This window comes from Balaenoptera acutorostrata, chromosome 4, assembly GCF_949987535.1.
Source record: "Balaenoptera acutorostrata chromosome 4, mBalAcu1.1, whole genome shotgun sequence".
NCBI lineage: Eukaryota > Metazoa > Chordata > Mammalia > Artiodactyla > Balaenopteridae > Balaenoptera > Balaenoptera acutorostrata.
In genome coordinates, this window is record NC_080067.1 from 15,113,323 (window position 1) to 15,132,258 (window position 18,936).

At 38.1% G+C, this 18,936-nt stretch overlaps 1 protein-coding gene across 2 annotated transcripts in view; it reads right to left on the reverse strand.

Moving 5' to 3' along the window:
• ACAD11 (acyl-CoA dehydrogenase family member 11) overlaps nucleotides 1-18,936 on the reverse strand; it is a 95,797-nt gene that overhangs the window by 14,716 nt on the left and 62,145 nt on the right. Inside the window, exons 14-18 of one of the 2 annotated variants that reach the window (XM_057545893.1) lie at nucleotides 8,445-8,511; nucleotides 7,732-7,817; nucleotides 4,659-4,730; nucleotides 3,606-3,760; nucleotides 1,479-1,920 (exon numbers count right to left, since the gene is read on the reverse strand). In XM_057545893.1, coding sequence (XP_057401876.1) covers nucleotides 1,705-1,920; nucleotides 3,606-3,760; nucleotides 4,659-4,730; nucleotides 7,732-7,817; nucleotides 8,445-8,511 — 596 coding nt within the window. In that variant the 3' untranslated portion in view covers nucleotides 1,479-1,704. Of the gene's footprint in view, nucleotides 1-1,478; nucleotides 1,921-3,605; nucleotides 3,761-4,658; nucleotides 4,731-7,731; nucleotides 7,818-8,444; nucleotides 8,512-18,936 lie in introns of those variants that run through there. The other variant, XM_007180921.2, reaches the window with a different exon arrangement.

Below are 18,936 nucleotides of genomic sequence, written 5' to 3' on the forward strand. Positions count from 1 at the left end.
TGGTGGAGGGGACTATTGCCTGTGTTCTGGTGGATGAGGGTGGATTTTGTCTTTCTGGTGGGCAGGTCTGCCTCTGGTGGTGTGTTTTGGGGTGTCTGTGACCTTATCATGATTTTAGGCAGCCTCTCTGCTAATGGGTGGGGTTGTGTTCCTGTCTTGCTAGTTGTTTGGCATAGGGTGTCCAACACTGTAGCTTGCGGGTCGTTGAGTGGAGCTGGGTCTTGGCATTGAGATGGAGATCTCTGGGAGATTTTCACCATTTGATATCACGTGGAGCTGGGAGGTCTCTGGTGGACCAATGTCCTGAACTTGGCTCTCCCACCTCAGAGGCACAGGCCTGATGCCTGGCTGGAGCACCAAGACCCTGTCATCCACATGGCTCAGAATTAAAGGGAGAAAAAAGGAAAGAAAGAAAGAAAAATAAATAAATAAATAAAATAAAATTAATAAAATAAAAAATAATTATTGAAAAAAAATTTAAGTAATAAAAAAAAAAGAGAGAGCAACTAAACCAAAAAACAAATCCACCAATGATAAGTGCTAAAAACTATACCCCCCCAAAAAAAAAACAAAAACAAAAACGGAGAGACAGAACCCTAGGACAAATGGTAAAAGCAAAGCTATACAGACAAAATCACACACAGAAACATATACATACACACTCCCAAAAAGAGAAAACGGAAAAAATATATATATATTATTGCTCCCAAAGTCCACCACCTCAATTTTGGGAAGATTTGTTGTCTATTCAGGTATTCCACAGATGTAGGGTACACCAAGTTGTTTGTGGAGCTTTAATCCGCTGCTTTTCAGGCTGCTGGGAGAAATTTCCCTTTCTCTTCTTTGTTCGCACAGCTCCTGGGGTTTAGCTTTGGATTTGGCCCCGCCTCTGCGTGTAGGTCGCCTGAGGGCATCTGTTCTTCTCTCAGACGGGATGGGGTTAAAGACGCAGCTGATTAGGGGGCTGTGGCTCACTCAGGCTGGGGGGAGGGAGGGGTACGGAATGCAGGGTGAGCCTGTGGCGGCAGAGGCTGGCATGACGTTTCAACAGCCTGAGGTGCGCCGTGTGTTCTCCTGGGGAAGTTGTCCCTGGATCACGGGACCCTGGCAGTGGCGGGCTGCACAGGTTCCCAGGAGGGGAGGTGTGGATAGTGACCTGTGCTTGCACACGGGCTTCTTGGTGGCTGCAGCAGCAGCCTTAGCATCTCATGCCCATTCCTGGTGTCTGTGCTGATGCACCCATTTCTGGAGCTCATTTAGTCGGTGCTCTGAATCCCCTCTCCTCGTGCACCGCGAAACAAAGAGGCAAGAATAAGTCTCTTGCCTCTGCGGCAGCTCCAGACTTTTTCCTGGACTCCCTCCTGGCTAGCTGTGGCGCACTAGCCCCTTCAGGCTGTGTTCACGCAGCCAGCCCCAGTCCTCTCCCTGGGATCTGACCTCTGAAGCCCGAGCCTCAGCTCCCAGCCCCCACCTGCCCCGGCGGGTGAGCAGAGAAGCCTCTAGGGCTGGTGAGTGCTGGTCGGCACCGATCCTCCGTGCGGGAATCTCTCCGCTTTGCCCTCTGCACCCCTGTTGCTGCGCTCTCCTCTGTGGCTCCGAAGTTTCCCCCTCTGACACCTGCAGTCTCCGCCCTTGAAAGGGCTTCCTAGTGTGTGGAAACCTTTCCTCCTTCACAGCTGCCTCCCACTGGTGCAGGTCCCATCCCTATTCTTTTGTCTCTGTTTTTTCTTTTTTCTTTTGCCCTACCCAGGTACGTGGGGAGTTTTTGGCCTTTTGGGAGGTCTGAGGTCTTCTGCCAGCATTTAGTAGGTGTTCTGTAGGGGTTGGTCCACATGTAGATGTATTTCTGATATATTTGTGGGGAGGAAGGTGATCTCCATGTCTTACTCTTCTGCCATCTTGAAGCTCCTCCCAGGCAATCTTGAAAAGAGAAAAGTGTAAGAAGTGACAGTTGATGCCGTGAGCAACTCTTTAGCTCCTACTCCATCAGCATTGTGGAGTTGTATCCATGGCCTCAAACATTCACATCTTCTTACCTTTTCCAACAGTGCCCATCTAACAGCTGAACCCTTGCCCTCAATGTTAACTAAAGGGGTTCTTCCACAAATTATTCCTAGGTATGTGCCATAAAGCAGGCTGTTATTTTTCCATAAGAACAATGTTACAACTAAATCATAGATATGCTGAATAATATCTCAAAAAAAAGCAATCATGGCCTATAGGAATTCAAGTTAAAAAATATACTGCAAAATTTTTATGATTGTCACAAATGTACTTTACAAGGGGTTGTAAAGTACATTTGTGACAATCTTATAAAATGTACCAAAATACACATGTCCAGCAAACATGTCGAGCGAGGTTCTCTAGAATACAATTTTATCACTACAAGTGTGACCTAACACTACATGTTAGCAATCATAAGTATTAATTATTTAATAATAATTTTTCTTGCCTCCTTAAAATTTAGAAGGGCTTTTGGGGAGATGATTTGGATATCTCATTTCTCTTAAAATTTTTCTATTTCAGCTTAAAAGCTCCCTTCAACATTTCTTGTAAGCAAGGAAGTCTGAAATGATAGCGTCTTTTCCTCTTTTTTTTTTTTTTTAATAAATTTATTTATTTATTTTTGGCTGCATTGGGTCTTCGTTGCTGTGTGCAGGTTTTTCTCTAGTTGCGGCGAGTGGGGCTACTCTTCATTGTAGCACACAGGCTTCTCATTGCAGTGGCTTTTCTTGTTTTAGAGCACAGGCTCTAGGTGCACGGGCTTCAGTAGTTGTGGCTCACAGGATCAGTAGTTGTGGCTCGTGGGCTCTAGAGCACAGGCTCAGTAGTTGTGGCGCACGGGCTTAGTTGCTCCATGGCGTGTGGGATCTTCCTGGACCAGGGTTCGAACCTGTGTCCCCTGCATTGGCGTGCAGATTCTTAACCACTGCCCTACCAGGGAAGTACCGTCTCTTTTTCTCTTGATAAATATTCTCGAATTTGGATTATAGTGCCTGGATGTAAGGATGTAACTATATTGTTTACTGTACTTTGTAAACAACAGACTCAGTAGTACATAATTTAGAGATGAGAATTCAAAATATCATGAACATCCCACCAAATGTTGATTCCATTTCTACTTGCATTTCTCCATTGACAGGAAGCTCACTTCTTTTTTAAAGCAGTCCATTCCATTTTTATATCTCTCTTATTTCACTGAGTTTTAGGCTATTTTCCTATATCTCTCCACTTATCTGTCCTAATTCCTTCCAGAAAGCCAAAGGACAAGGCTTCCTTCCTCCTTACAACAGCCTTCTCATGTCCACAGAGAGGGCTACTGTACGAGGTTCTCTAGAGAATGAGAGTCTGGGAAAGTTGAAGGAATTGTCCACACTCTGTGTGCTGAGGTGTTGCAGCACTTAAAGAGTTATTTAATCTTTCACAAAGATAACTACCTCTGGTCAGACTATATTTAAATTCAGACATAAATATGTTTTGTGGAAAACATATTTTCTCCTTGTTTATGCAGAGGAAATCTCTTGCTGATCAAATAATGCTGTTTTGGTTCAAGGTTAGTGTAGTGCATTGGGCTACAATAAATTCAAATAAGTAATTATCCTTACATGTGAATACAGTTTCTTCTTAAAGGCCACCCTTTGTTTTGCCCGTTCACACATGATCTGTAAAGCACGTTCAGCCAAACCTATTGTTCTCATACAGTGGTGGATTCTGCCAGGTCCAAGGCGGCCTTGGGCAATTTCAAATCCCCTACCTTCACCTGTGAGAAAGAAAGGATAACATGACCACAGCCTATTTCTTTTGTTATTTACATAAATCCTGAGAAACTAATGAGCTGCCCTCAATAAAAATGGCATTCCGGTAGGAAAAAAGTCAGTTCTGTAAAAAGGTTCACTATACCTTTATGGAACTTTGATTTCTATGTATTTTAAACCACCATCAACAAAAACGTGGATCAAATTTAAGAACTGTCTTTTGAGTACCTACTCTGCATAAGTTGTTTTGTTAGTGCTGCAATGGTTACAATGGTAGATAAGACACAGACCCGAGTTTAGAACCTAGAAGAGGGGCAAGGATGCTAGGGATAAGGGATATGGAGAGGGACAAGAAAGGCAAAGGAGGGAGATGCTGTCTGTTCATCATGGTAATCTTAGGGCCTGGCAGGATCAGGGGCTTGTTGAGTGGATGAGATGAGGAACACAAGAACCTTCCTGAAAGAGGTGGCATCAGAGGTGTTCCCTGAAGGTTGAGTAGGATTCCAACAAGCAAGAGGATGGAGTCATTCCAGGCATACAGTGTTCAAAGTTATTTATGCTTCTAATGTGTATATGACTTGAATTCAGAAAGTAGTGAGGTTTTAGTAAAACAAGTAGAGGTTTGAAGATCATGTTTCAGGAAAAAGTGTGTTGCTCTGAATTGTATAATTTTTGTATTTAGCTGTGTTTTCAACTGATGTGATACCACATCAAATACTTAAATAAAACCTTATTATTCCATGTAAGAAAAATCCACCAAAGGAAAAAATTTTCCTTTATAAATGGAGTAAATAAGAGGGGAAAGTATCTAAAATATGGTATACTTCGTATATTTTCCAGATTTAGCCCTGAAATTATTTTAAAACAAAATAATAGAGAATCATTTTTCCAAACTTATCTCACCTAGTATTAAGTTGGTGGCAGGAACTCGCACTTGATTAAAATGGATCTCAAAATGTCCTCCATGGAAATTATCTATAAAATAGAGAATAAAATTTTAAAAAGCAAAATGAATTGACCAAAAAACAGTCACAGATAATTAATCTACTGAAATATAATTACTCAGAGATAGTGGAATTTAAAGGCCTCATATGTCATACATTCCTAGGTAGACCAGAGCCCTGAACCCCCAGCACTGTGTAGCCCAGAAAACTTATCAACTGTTTTAGAAATTTTAAGAGATTTTAGATATCATTTCATCAAGAGGTTTCTGAGCTCATTCTCTGAAGTTGTAGAGCTATGAAAAAGGAAGACGGCTCCACAGCTCTGATCAGACTATTTTATTATTGTTTTATTATTGCTTCTTCTTTGAAATTTTTTATATACGGGCTTCCAAAGAAAATTTTGCTTGGAAAAAAAAAGTTCCAATTGTTCAAAAATTGAAAGTGAATAATGTAATTCAAATTTCTGATTTGACCATTGTGGAAACCAATGCCTGATGATGTGACGAACCTGCTTGAAGGGACAGAGCAGGTTCAGCGTTAGAGACAAAGCTGAGTCTGGGTCTTCAGGTATGTTTGCTCCCAGTCTAGGCTTGTTCACTGTGTGTTTGCCTCTTGAAAATGCTGGCATGTGACTGAGATTGGAAACACATTCACATTTTGTCTTTACATCACCCCTCCTCCCTGCCAAATTCTGCAGATAATCTCATGCTAACTCCACACCCTTTCCCAGTCAGAATAGACATTAATAATCAACTATGTCCACACTGTTTCTTTTGGCCTTGGCATAGGGAGTTGGAGAGGTGCTGGTGAAATTGTCATACTGAAATTTCAAACATAGGCTCTACAATGGAGGGTATTTGTAGCGAACCAACATTATAAACTCATTTTGGTGGTCTTTCAGGCTGTTGCTCTGCAACCCGACAACTTCCCATACACAGTTTGCTCCAGTGAGCTTGTTCATCCCCATTTGCCAACACACTTTTCTTTTCTTTATAATTCAATCCTTTTTTTTTAAAGTTAATTTTTATTGGAGTATAGTTGCTTTACAATGTTGTATTAGTTTCTGCTGTACAGCAAAATTAGTCAGCTACACATATCTCCTCTTTTTTGGATTTCCTTGCCACTTAGGTTACCACGTGCATTAAGCAGATTTCCCTGGGCTATACAATATGTTCTCATTAGTTGTCTATTTTATACATAGTATCAATAGTGTATATGTGTCAATCCCAATCTCCCAATTCTTCCCCCCTCCCCCCTCCCCCCTCCCTTGGTATCCATACATTTGTTCTCTATGTCTGTGTCTCCATTTCTGCTTTGCAAATAAGATCATCTATACCATTTTTCTAGATTCCACATATATGCATTAATATACAATATTTGCTTTTCTGACTTACTTCACTCTGTATGACACTCTCTAGGTCCATCCACATCTCTACAAATGACCCAATTTCATTCCTTTTAATGGCCGAGTAATATTCCATTGTATATATGTACCACATCTTTTTTATCCATTCATCTGTAGATGGACATTTAGGTTGCTTCCATGTCCTGGCTATTGTAAATAGTGCTGCAATGAACACTGGGGTGCATGTGCCTTTTTGAATTATGGTTTCCTCATAGTATATGCCCAGGAGTGGGATTGCTGTGTCATATGGTAGTTATAGTTTTAGTTTCTTAAGCAACCTCCATACTGTTCTCCTTAGTGGCTGTATCAATTTACATTCCCACCAACAGTGCAGGAGGGGTTCCCTTTGCTCCACACCCTCTCCAGCATTTACTGTTTGTAGATATTTTGATGGTGGCCATTCTGACCAGTGTGAGGTGATACCTCATTGTAGTTTTGATTTGCATTTCTCTAATAATCAGTGTTGTTGAGCATCTTTTCATGTTTGCCAACACACTTAACCTGTGGGTGCATTCTCCAGCTGCAGCCTACAGAAAATGATGATGTCAAATGTTCCATAAAACTGCAAGTCTTATATCCACTACTTGAATATTTTCATTAGCCACTTTCAACAATAAACAGAAAGCCAGGGTCACCACAAAACCTGAAGTTCAGTAAACTTTTTCATAACATTTATCACCGGCTGACAGCTATATAACTTCTTATTTCCATGTTTGTATTTACTCTCTGTCTCCTTCCCCCAGCATGTAAGCTCCACAAGGGCAGAGATCTTGGTCTACTGTGTTCACTAATGCATTCTAAGTACCTGGAATTCAACAAATACTTGCTGAATGAGCAACCTGATTGGCAAGGAAACAGTGAACATGAGCCTGAGCAAAAGTATCCTTGCTTCTTAGAAATTCCACCCAAGGACAGAAGGAAGGAAAAGTTTTGCATTCAAATCAGTCAAAACCCATTGCTTATTAATAGCTCTTGAGGTTGATTGACTAAGAAAGCTAAACTTGAAAACAAAAATGAATGTTACTGTGGGTTACCTAGATTTAATTTCCAGGTGTATTTCATTAATCTATTCTCCTGGATGATGAAGAGAAGGCTGGCAGACAGAGTCGTTATTCCTTGAATACCAGTCTGCCCTTTCCCAAAAGCAGACAAAACATGGTAGAATGCTGCACCACCTCTCTTTTTAGTTGTTCTGTTCTGAACTCCACTCGTATTTTTATTAAACGTCAAAAGATTTCTAAGAACCCATCTTGTGCATTAAAATGCTATCTAGGGACTTCCCTGGTGGTCCAGTGGTTAAGAATCCACCTTCCAATGCAGGGGACGTGGGTTTGATCTCTGGTCAGGGAACTAAGATCCCACATGCTGTGGGGCAACTAAGCCCACGTGCCGCAACTACTAAGCCCGCGCTTTCTAGGGCCTGCGTACCACGACTAGAGAGCCTGCCCGCTGCAACGAAAGATCCCACATGCCGCAATGAAGATCCTGTGTGCCACAACTAAGACCTGATGCAGCCAAATAAATAAATACATTTTTTTTAAAAAAAAGCTGTCTAGTCCCTTCAGTGTTACTGCATATTCTAGTCTTCCTGCTTGCAAATACACGGACAGGTTGATTGAGTACTTACCCAGGTAGCCAAAAACAGACAAGGGCCTTACTACTTCTAATCCAGGTGTGTTGATGGGAACAAGAATCATGCTGTGTTGTTTGTGTCTGGTCAAAAGAAAAACAGATGTTAGGAAAAGTGTGCTAAGTGGAAAAATAAAACAGATGTTAGGCAGAGTCTCAACTGTCACTTTTTCATTGTTGTTATCATGTAATTATGTAAGCAATGATGTCTGGAATGGGAACTGTGTAAAAAACGTACATTAAGTACATTCAGATGCAGGCTGTGATCTGGAACAATGATGATTTTAAAATATGTGAAAATTATTTAACTGAGGCTTCTCATTGCTCAAAGTGGTAACTGGCAACTGATATTCAATACATTAAACATTTCAAGACTATTGCCTTGGATCTAAATGTCTAACTTACAAACAGTTTTGAAAAATTTTATATATCTTATAATCTGATCCAAACAGCTTTGAGGATTCAGCAACATTTTTAATACAGGAAATTCCACAGTGAAGAATGTACAGCAACACTCCCTAAAATGTTTTCTAAATATATCTTTTAGCAAAATAATTGTGAAATACAAACATGTGACATTTAATGTCATAATATATTTTATATTATTATGATTTGTGAGCCCAAATGGTACGTTTTAAGTAAATTAAGTAGATACAGAGAAAGACCGACTCTTATTCCTCATAGATTTCTCAATCACTATTGTTTTATTACCTGGTTACACAGTTATTGTTAGTTTTTCCCATAACAATTGCAATTTTGCACTTTGGATTCCCAGCTCCTAAAACCAGAGAGAAAATGAGAACAATATATCATAAAAAGAAATTTTTAGTCTGACATTTCACCCTAAAAGTTCTAATCTTTCTAAGTTTACCTCTGGGAAAACAAACAAACAAACATACAGGAAGAAAACCCTTAATTCATTTAAAAAAATAATGCTATGTACAAAACTGTATATCACCCAAGAAAAATCACTAGCCAAGGCCAAGAATGGATTTCGCAATGAGAGCTGCTGCATGAAAATAACCAGAAGTCAAAGAAGCCGTGAAAGAAAGAGCTGCAGCCCTTAAGACAAAATGACAGCTCTCCCATCATACCATTTCAGACATCAGCATGCTAGAAAGGTTGTGAACTTCTTCTAGCTTATTTCCTCCTGTTTAGATCCCATATTTTCTGACATATGGACAAGAAGTACTAAAACTCATGATATTTACTCCCCAACCAGTGACTGAGAAAGACCTAATTTCCCCAGCCATGGGGCTGGGTGAGGGTGAGTCTGAGGATTTCAGTACCTATCCCAGATTACATCATTTGCCCTAGTTATGCTATGGAGTAGCTGAAGGTGGTTTACTTGGAGCTGTCCACATATATGAGGCTCTGATTCCACCTTCAGTAAGCCTAGGTTCTCATTCATTGATTTATTAAGGGTTAAAATTTGAAAATATAAAGCTATTCTCATTTTAATGTAAACTTTTATTTAACTACAGTTTAAGGTCTATATCAATTCCCCAAAGGGGCCTTCTCGCAAAAAGTAAGTTTCATTTTCACCAGTCTAAGCACCTAGTCCCTCAGGGAAACTACCATTTAACTGGTGTTCTAATTATAAGACTGCAAGCAACTGGGTCAGATTAAGTTAAACACATAACTTCTTATAAAAAGTGGTTTTAGGAGATGTGAAATCATATGAAGATTAAATGTGAAATGTTAGGAATTATGTCAAATAGTAGAATAACACCATAAAATCCCAGGATTTAAAGGATAAACTCTATGGGACATATTAAAGGCCACTGCAAGGATGTAATCAGTGAGATCCAGATGGTGGGAAATCTACAAGACACATAATCCAGTTTCTTCAACAATTAAATTGCAGTAAAAAGGAAAAAAGAGGGATAGGGAAAAAAGGAAGGGAGCTTACAGATAAAAAGAGATGAAAAGAGACTTAAAAAGAGTATCAACCAACAGGAATTTTTAGACCTTATTTGGATCCTAATTCAATTAAACTAAAAAGCATTAATCACAATTATGAAACATTAGAAATTTGAATATGTAATGATATGTAATGATATTAAGTAATTTTAGGTGTGCTAATGGTTTTGTGGTTACATTTTTAAAAGCACCCATATTGAGATACACACTGAAATGTTTGTGAAAGAACTAATGTGATGTCTGGGATTTATTTCAAAATAATATAGGGAGAGGAGGGAATGAGAGTAGGGATGAAGCAAGGTTGGCCATGAGTTGGACACTGCTGAGTTGCAAAGCTATTCAGAGTATTCCTGGGAGACCTAAATATGTAGCAAAGATATAAAGGAGAAACATGGGTGGTACACTGAAATGTCTGCAAATAGGTCACATAATAGTGAACATGAGGAGTAAAGGAGGGTAGGGCCCAGAGGAAAGAGATGCCTTAACTCTATAGATTGAGGGGATTGGGAAAAGGACATAGTGAAGAAGCAGCACTAGAAGAAAGATGATTAGTTGAGAAACAGAGACCAAGGCAAGCAGAGGTAAAGAAAGAGAAGAGAGGGTAAAAATGAATAGAAAAACTAGAGAAAAGGGGTCTACTTTAAACATTGGCACTTACATCTGAAATTTTGAAACGCCTTACAATTGAATCTCTGGCTCTATAGAAGAAATGGATGAAACAGAATGCACAACTACAGCTCTTGCAGTGTTTTCAGTCTATATGAGGAGATACTAAATAAACAGAGAAAACTATAGAGTGGAAACAATCTAATATTTCCTAGAGTTTAGAACGGAAACTGAATTGATAGCTTTTCTAAAACCAACTTGGAGAGATTCAAGATAGCAGAAATATGTGTTTATCTCCCATCGCTCCTGAGATCTAACTGAAGTAAAAACCTAAAAGTGTAATGAAGGCATAACCATAACAGAAAAGGAAGGAATGTGAGGCAACAGGATTAGGGGTGTTGGTGGTCACCAACAAATGAGAGCTTTCAATAAATATCTGGGGAACAGATAGAGGCAAGTTGACCAATGAAATGCACAGAGAAGTCAGAGCCTAGCAAATGATGTAAGGAACTGCAAAGGGAGAGGATTCTGACTCTGGAGTCAGAAGTTATGACTGAGAAATGAGGCTACCAAAGGGGGATTAGTCCAGTATTTATAGTTGGGCAAATGTAACAGGTGGCATTCTCACAGGCAGGTATCTGACACTTAGTCTGAGGGAGAAAAGTATAGAGTATGTTACAAAAAAACTGAATAAAGTCATTCTGAGACCTGGGGGCCTGTAGCTTGAAAGCTAGCTTCCCATCAGCAGACTCTAAAGTGAGTCCCCGCCCAGCTCCACCAAAAGTTTCCTTGCGGAACTGCTACTCAGGAGAGAAAAATGGCTGGAAAAGAGCTGTTAAAACAAAGGAAACCTCAACCAGCTACTCTTCCTTTTTTCTTAAGTATGAATAGAAAAACAAGGATCTGTAGTATGTGAAGAGTCTGCAGCATTAAAGAGAATGACTGACCAAAATAAAGAAACTGTAAAACTGATTGGAATAGGAAGACTAAAGACTCCAGGAGAGAGGTCTCCAGAAAAGAAAGAACTCAATAGAATTAAAGTTACAATTTAAAGGTGTGTGTCTGTGTGTGTGCACATGCGTGTGTGTGTGATGGATAAGGGGAAGGAGATATAAAAGCAAATAATGAAATGAAAGAAAAATGGCAATTAGAAACTGCAGGAAAATAATTTGTAAATGTACAAGTGAACCATGGTCTAAATATAAAAGAAACTACAGTATGGCATGAATTTAAGTAATACATAGAGTATAAAACTATTTTAACTGATGTTGATGCTTAGAAACACTCTCCTTACACTGGCCAAGGTGATATTATATTGAATCAGTTAGAGAAGGACATGAAATCTATCTAATACACTACTCAGACCAGCATTGAACAATATTAGCATAGTCCTATAAGGTAAGTGTTGGTTTTCAAAGTTTAGAGTCATTCTGTGGTCAACAGTGATTATGGTTGCAAGACAGAAATAAATTTTAGTAATTCTGACAATGTAAAAGTAGAAGCTGTGGCTGACATAAGGTAAAATATGGAAGGGAAGAATAAAAGGTAGAGAAAGGGGTAGGTGCACTCACGTATCTTTAGGTTATAAAGAGGAGCTTGAAGAGATTCTGTGGAATGGGGATGCAGAGGAGAAATTTAGAGGTATCATCTAAAGTGTAAAAAGTAATCAATCAAAAAATTGAAATAATAAATGTCTACATTATGAAAGGGCAGAAAGTTATAATACATATGAGTGAAACTGTTCTTAATAAAATTGGGGAATCAATAAGTAGTGTCTAAAATGAATAAACTGGGAGAGAGAAAAAAACATTTTACCTAAAATTATAGCAGAAACCAGAGAACTAAAAACAGAAACCTGGAGTCTTCTCTAGGGTATGGTATGGTTGTGTGAAGGGATGGGAAACAGTATGTTCTTAAATATTTTCAGATTTGTTACCATTTATAATCGAATAACAATAACTACTACCACTTTTTTAAAAAATTAAAAAAAAAAAACAGCCTATTATCTTGTGAATAAATCTGTAGATTCTAATTCGGAGAAGGAAACTGAGAGACCTGCTGAATAAACTGCAATATGTTTTTTTCTCTTTCCTAATCTCCCTTTAATCTGAACGTTTTATCTTTGGACTGTGGAGGAGCCATTTCCTGCATATAGTGTGGCATTTCCCCACTTCTTCTAAGTGATAATACATAACTCCAGAAATCCTACATGCACACCTCTGCCTTATGAAATGCCTAAAATGATAAAAACACTAAAAATAGATTTCATCTGGGAAAAGGAGGGGAAGGGAGGGAGGCAGTGTGCCTAAAATGGGTGATTCTGTTCATCCCCAGGCTGGTAGTGGAATAAGGAAACACCTTAAACTGATTTAGAGCTTGAATTACAAGACTGCTTTCTCCATGGCCAAAGCCAAAGGAATTGTCAGAACTTGCAATCATATATACATATATGAATTTATCTATGACTAGAAAGGAAGGGAAGGAAGACTTTTAACTGACAGGAGCAGAACATTTTTTAAAAAACAGCATTAAATTGGCCATTTGATGCAACACTGTAATCACATAATAAATATGTTAAGCAAAATTGTCTCCTATTTTTTCCCAAATATATGACTTATTACCTTATCCTGGGACTAAGACAAATATGACATATTATATATAAGATAACGGGCAAGACCATTTTCTCCACCCTTCTGTGCTTTTGCATCATAATCTTATTACCAGTTGCTTCAAAGAAAATTCAATAGAAAAGTTTTATATTGAAAAGAAATAAATCTGCTTTTTGTTAAAAGAAAAACATAAGCATCTTCACAAATACAACAGAAATTTAATGTTGTCCAAGTAGAACACTTTACAATGCTTTGAAAAGTCTGTGGTATGTGTATTGATATTAGATAACAAAGGCCTTTAATTCAGGTTAAACATACTTATTATATACCAACCAATAATAAATGGCAGTTATAGGATTTCTAGAATTTTGTATATAATATATATATTATATATATATACATATATATAATTTTAGAGCAGTTTTAGGTTCATAGCAAAATTGAGGGGAAGTTACAGAGATTTCCCATATCCCCCTTCCCACCTCAATACATAGCTTCCCCCATTATCAATACTGCCCACCAGAGTGGTATGCTTTTTACAAGTGATGAACCTACATTGGCCTTCATAACCACCCAAAGTTCATAGTTTACATTATAGTTCATTATTTTTTTTAAAAATGATAACATTTTATTATAGAAAAAGTATCCCAAATATAGGATTTTGTATACACTGGTAGGTGAACAAATGCAACTTTAAAAGTAAATACAAAGTAAAGAGGCAAAACTACAAGCATTTTGCCTTTAAGAGAAAACATAACGTTCTCCTGCAGCGGTGAACCCACGCAGAGCACGAATGTAGCTCCATCTCCCATAAAGGCATCAGGTTTGCTTTCTGAACTATGCCCAATCTAACAATTTCAAAATGATGGCAAGAAGGGAGTTCCCTGGTGGCCTAATGGTTAGGATTCTGGGCTTTCACTGCCAGTGGCCTGGGTTCAATCCCTGGTCGGGGAACTGTGATCCCACAAATTGCACAGTGCAGCCAAAAAAACAAAAACAAAAACAAAACAAAACAGAAAAAACATGATGGCAAGAACTAGCATTGAATAAATCTCTAAGACTGATTCTTAACTTTCTATTGACTGTTACTTGATAAAAGTTCCCATCACACTTTGAGAATTTAAAGCCTGCTTTCTGATTGTTTTTACTTACAGAAGGACCCGTTGCAACACTATCCATCCTTCCTGGGCTTATTCCACAGTATTTTCATAGACCTGTATACACATTACTGATCATTTTTGATGTTGTACATTCTATGGGTTTGGGCAAAGGTATAATGACATGTACCCATCATTATATATCTCACTGTCCTAAAAATCCTCTGTGCTCCACCTACTCATCCCTCCCCACCCCCAACCCTGGCAACGACTGATCTTCTTACTGTCTCCAGAGAGTTCTGTCTTTTCCAGAATGTCATATAGTTGGAATTATAGCCTTTTCACTTAATAATAGGCATTTAAAGTTTCTCCATGTCTTTTCATGGCTTGGTAGCTCCTTTCTTTTTAGCACTGGATAATATTCCATTATACAGATGTTCTTCTTTTAAATGACCATCTCTCCTTCTTGCCTCTTCTTCTGGAACTCCAAGTACACATAGTTTAGACCTTTTGATATTGTCCCGCAGTTTCCTAAGACTGTTCATTTCTTTCCATCTTTTCTTCAAATTGGATAATTCCTAATGGTCAGTCTTCAAGTTCATTAACTCTTTCCTCTGTCATCTCCATTATGCTATTAAGCCCATTCAGTGAATTTTTTTCAGATATTTTACTTTTCAATTCTAATATTTCTAATTGGTTCTTTTTCATGTTTTCTATTTATCTTCTGATATTTTCTTTTTATTTTTCTTAACCACACTGAGCAAATTTATAATAGCTGTCTTAAGTCCTTGCCTGATAATTCCAACATCTGAGTCATTTGGAGGGCTGGGCTTTCCCCTTGAAAGTGGATCATGTTTTCCTGGTTCTTCATTTCATGAGTAATTTTAGATTGTATTCTGGGCATTATGATTCCTTTGTTTTGAAGACTCTAGATTCTGTTCTATCTCTCAAAAAGCATTAATGTTTTTTGTTTTATAGCGCAATTAACTTAAGTAGAGTCAAACTTCAGAGTCTGTCTCAATTAAGGTGAATGGGAGGTCACATTTCAGTTTAGCTCTTTTTATTTAGCTGCAAGGTGCTTTGAGTCTGCCCTGTGAATCACTTTGGTTCACGAGTAAGCCAGAGACTTGGGCAAAGTTTACACATGAAATAGAGCTCGCTTTTTCCAGGTTTCTCCTTTCCTGGAATCCCACCCTATTCTATCATTTTCTGGGAGTGATGGCTGCCCCAGACACTCTCCTCTGGTTCCTTAGTACACAAAGACCCGAGTTATCTAGAGAAGCTTCAGCATTCTCACACCACATTGTGTACTTAGGCCAAAGCCTTTTTTTTTTGGCCGCATTGGGTCTTCGTGTGCTGCACGTGGGCCTTCTCTAGTTGCAGCAAGCGGGGGCTACTCTTCATTGCAGTGTGCAGGCTTCGCTTTGCGGTGGCTTCTCTTGTTGTGGAGCATGGGCTCTAGGTGCACGGGATTCAGTAGTTGTGGCTCGTGGGCTCTAGAGCACAGGCTCAGTAGTTGTGGTGCATGGGCTTAGTTGCTCCACGGCATGTGGGATCTTCCCAGACCAGGGCTTGAACCCGTGTTCCCTGCATTGGCAGGTGGATTCTTAACCACTGCACCACCAGGGAAGTCCCTAGGCCAAAGCCTTAAAATGAGAGCTAGCTCCTGTCTCGTCTTCCAAATTCTGACTCTGCTACAAAATCAGCCTATCTTTGGTCACTCCCCAGACTCTTCAGGTAGTTTTTTTTTTTTTTTTAATTAATTAATTTATTTATTTTTGGCTGTGTTGGGTCTTCGTTTCTATGCAAGGGCTTTCTCTAGTTGCCGCGAGCGGGGGCCACTCTTCATTGCGGTGCGCGGGCCTCTCACTATCGCGGCCTCTCTTGTTTCAGAGCAGAGGCTCCAGATGCGCAGGCTCAGTAGTTGTGGCTCACGGGCCCAGTTGCTCCACGGCATGTGGGATCTTCCCAGACCAGGGCTCAAACCCGTGTTCCCTGCATTGGTAGGCAGATTCTCAACCACTGCGCCACCAGGGAAGCCCCGGTAGTTATTTTTTGTAGCTTTTTATTTGTTATCTGTGAGAAGGTGAATTTTAGGTGCTTTTTCCATCACACTAGATGTGGTACTCCCCTAGAGTTCTCTCCTTTAAACTTTGCCAAAACCAGGTCTTCACTTATCCAGTGTGATGGTTTTTTGCATCATGTACCTATCATTAGTATCAGTTGAAGTTTTAGAAATGCAATGGTCTATATACACTACCAAATGTAAAATAGATAGCTAGTGGGAAGAAGCTGCATAGCACAGGGAGATCAGGTCTGTGCTTTGTGACCACCTAGATGGGTGGGATAGGGAGGGTGGGAAGGAGGGAGACACAAGAGGGAAGAGATATGGGGATATATGTATATGTATAACTGATTCACTTTGTTATAAAGCAGAAATTAATACACCATTGTAAAGCAATTATACTCCAATAAAGATGTTAAAAAAAAAAAAGAAATGCAATGATCACCTCAAAATATGATTTAGGAAGCAGAATTAGGAATCTTAGAAGCTCTAAAAATTTTAAACCAATAAAACCAAGAGCTAACAATTCTATTCCCCTCAATTATTCTGTATTGTGAAGTACACATGTAAAGTAAAATACAGTTAAGATTAAAATGCATAGATAACTAATGAGAACCTACTGTATAGCACAGGGAATTCTACTCAATGCTCTGTGGTGACCTAAATGGGAAGGAAATCCAAAAAAGAGGGTATATATGTATATGTATAGCTGATTCACTTTGTTGTACAATAGAAACTAACACAATATTGTAAGACAACTATACTCCAATAAAAATTTTAAAAATATATGTGTCAATTCCCACTTTAAAAAATTTATCCAACAGAGTTTCACTTGTGTGAAATGATATATATATATATAAGAGGTATTGGAAAACAAATTATTGGACGAATAAAGAAATTGATATTCAGGGCAAAAAGAAAAAAGATTAAAATGCAATTGTTTTAAAACCAATGCTCTAATTTGGGTTTCTCCAAATTTAATGGAATCTACTTTTCAATCAGTTCTGAAAGAACTTTTTATAAGAAGGATGTTTCAGCTGCTACATCTTCCAGATTTTAATGAGAAAAGATTTCCCCATTCACATATTTCAAAATTGTTCTAAAAATCTAAGATGTTATACTCTTGATATTGAGCCCACTTGACTATCCTCATTTATTGAACCATGTCTGACTTTCCAAATTGTGTTTAGTTACTTTTACAACAGTGTGTCCTTCTGATTTTTATAGGTGTTAATACATATAAAATGAATTCCACAAATCTGAGGATCAACCCGAAGATCATTAGGATGATTCAAATGGTAGATGATAATACTTAAATTACACTGTGGATCTTATCTGAAAACACTGGGCTGGGGGAATTTTTTTTACCCTTGATTGGTCCTGGCTCTGCAATAATATGTAATCATGCTTTGATTCTTAGCTAGAAATTATTGAGAAAAGAGTCTTTTCCAGAAAGGCTTACTTTTAATTTTTCAACTGGATATTTTTCTACTTGGGGTTTTTGAGCTTTTACTCATAGGAAGACTTGAGGCCCTTAGGTTGAAGAGCCAGGCCACTTGCCCCATATAACACATTGTTTCCTTGGTGGGTATACTTCTGAAAATCAGATTAGGACAAAATGGTATGACTTGGGGTTCATTTTCATTACAGATCTTTTCTGTGTTTACTTTCTATCCTGGTAATCAAGAATATTTTGGGTAAATCTTTTAAGGTTTCATGGATTTTAATTCTAGATAAACAGAAGCTGAATCCTTCAAAAGTAAAATCTTCTCTACAATTCCCTCAAAACCTAACCAAAAGCCATCTTTTTCCAATTCTATATTTCTCTCTAATATTTCCCAAAAGTATTTCTTGTCTTGCTCTTTCTATCATAAAAAATTGTTGCCACAGCTTTATGTAAGTGCCCAACAGATTTCAGATATCAGGTAAATTTTGAAGAAATTCAAGAAACGAGGCAAATAATTCTTTAATTCTGCTTTGCTCAATCTAATATGGAAAACAATTCAGATTCTAAAAAGATAAATCTTCTAAATTGGCTCTCCTTTTTGGGGTCATTAAGTAGAGAAAGTAAGGGTGAATATATAAGCTGTAAATTTTGAAATATTTTGATTTAACCTTGATGTTTCAGAAAATGGGAAAACTCTCTCACAAATATATCATCTCATCTTAGCTACAAGCATAATTTGGCAGGTGCAGCAACAGAAATGTCCTTCTTCTAAAGGAAGTTTATGCTCTCATGTTATTTTAGTTAATGAACAGGATACCAAATGTCATAAATTAAATATATTAAAGGAAATCTGAATAGACCAGAAAACATCTAAATATATCTGCTGTGTCACAGGCCTTCATGAATGAAAACAGATGGCATAGATAAAATAATTTTGTTTTTAATCCAGCCTCTGTGGTATTTCAAGACTGTTCAAATGCCAGGATTAAGTCAGGCTGAAAAGGACATTTTACTGATATTTGCTGATGAGTTTTAATTTCACAGGCTCTTACAACCACATGGTTATCAATCAAACAAAATCATTCTCTAACACAAGGAAAGATGACAGGTGGAGAAAAACACGACTATTGGATATGGATATGGTCTGTAACAATAAAAAAAGTGATATAAACAATAATATAATATGAAGTGCAGTTAGCCATGTACAAAGTCTCAAGGTTATTTCTTCTACCAACATTGAACTTCTGAGGTGAAATACTTAAACTTCATTTGGTCTTAGCATTAATATTAATACTTAGCTTTAATTCAAATATGAATAAAAAACCAATATGAGTTAAGTAACATTTTACAATGAAATTTCCACTTGTTAAAAAAAGAAAAAGTTTATCATTCGGTTAAGAAAAAAAAAATCTCATGTGTGCCCTTGTAATATGTGCTATTATTAATAGGGGAAACA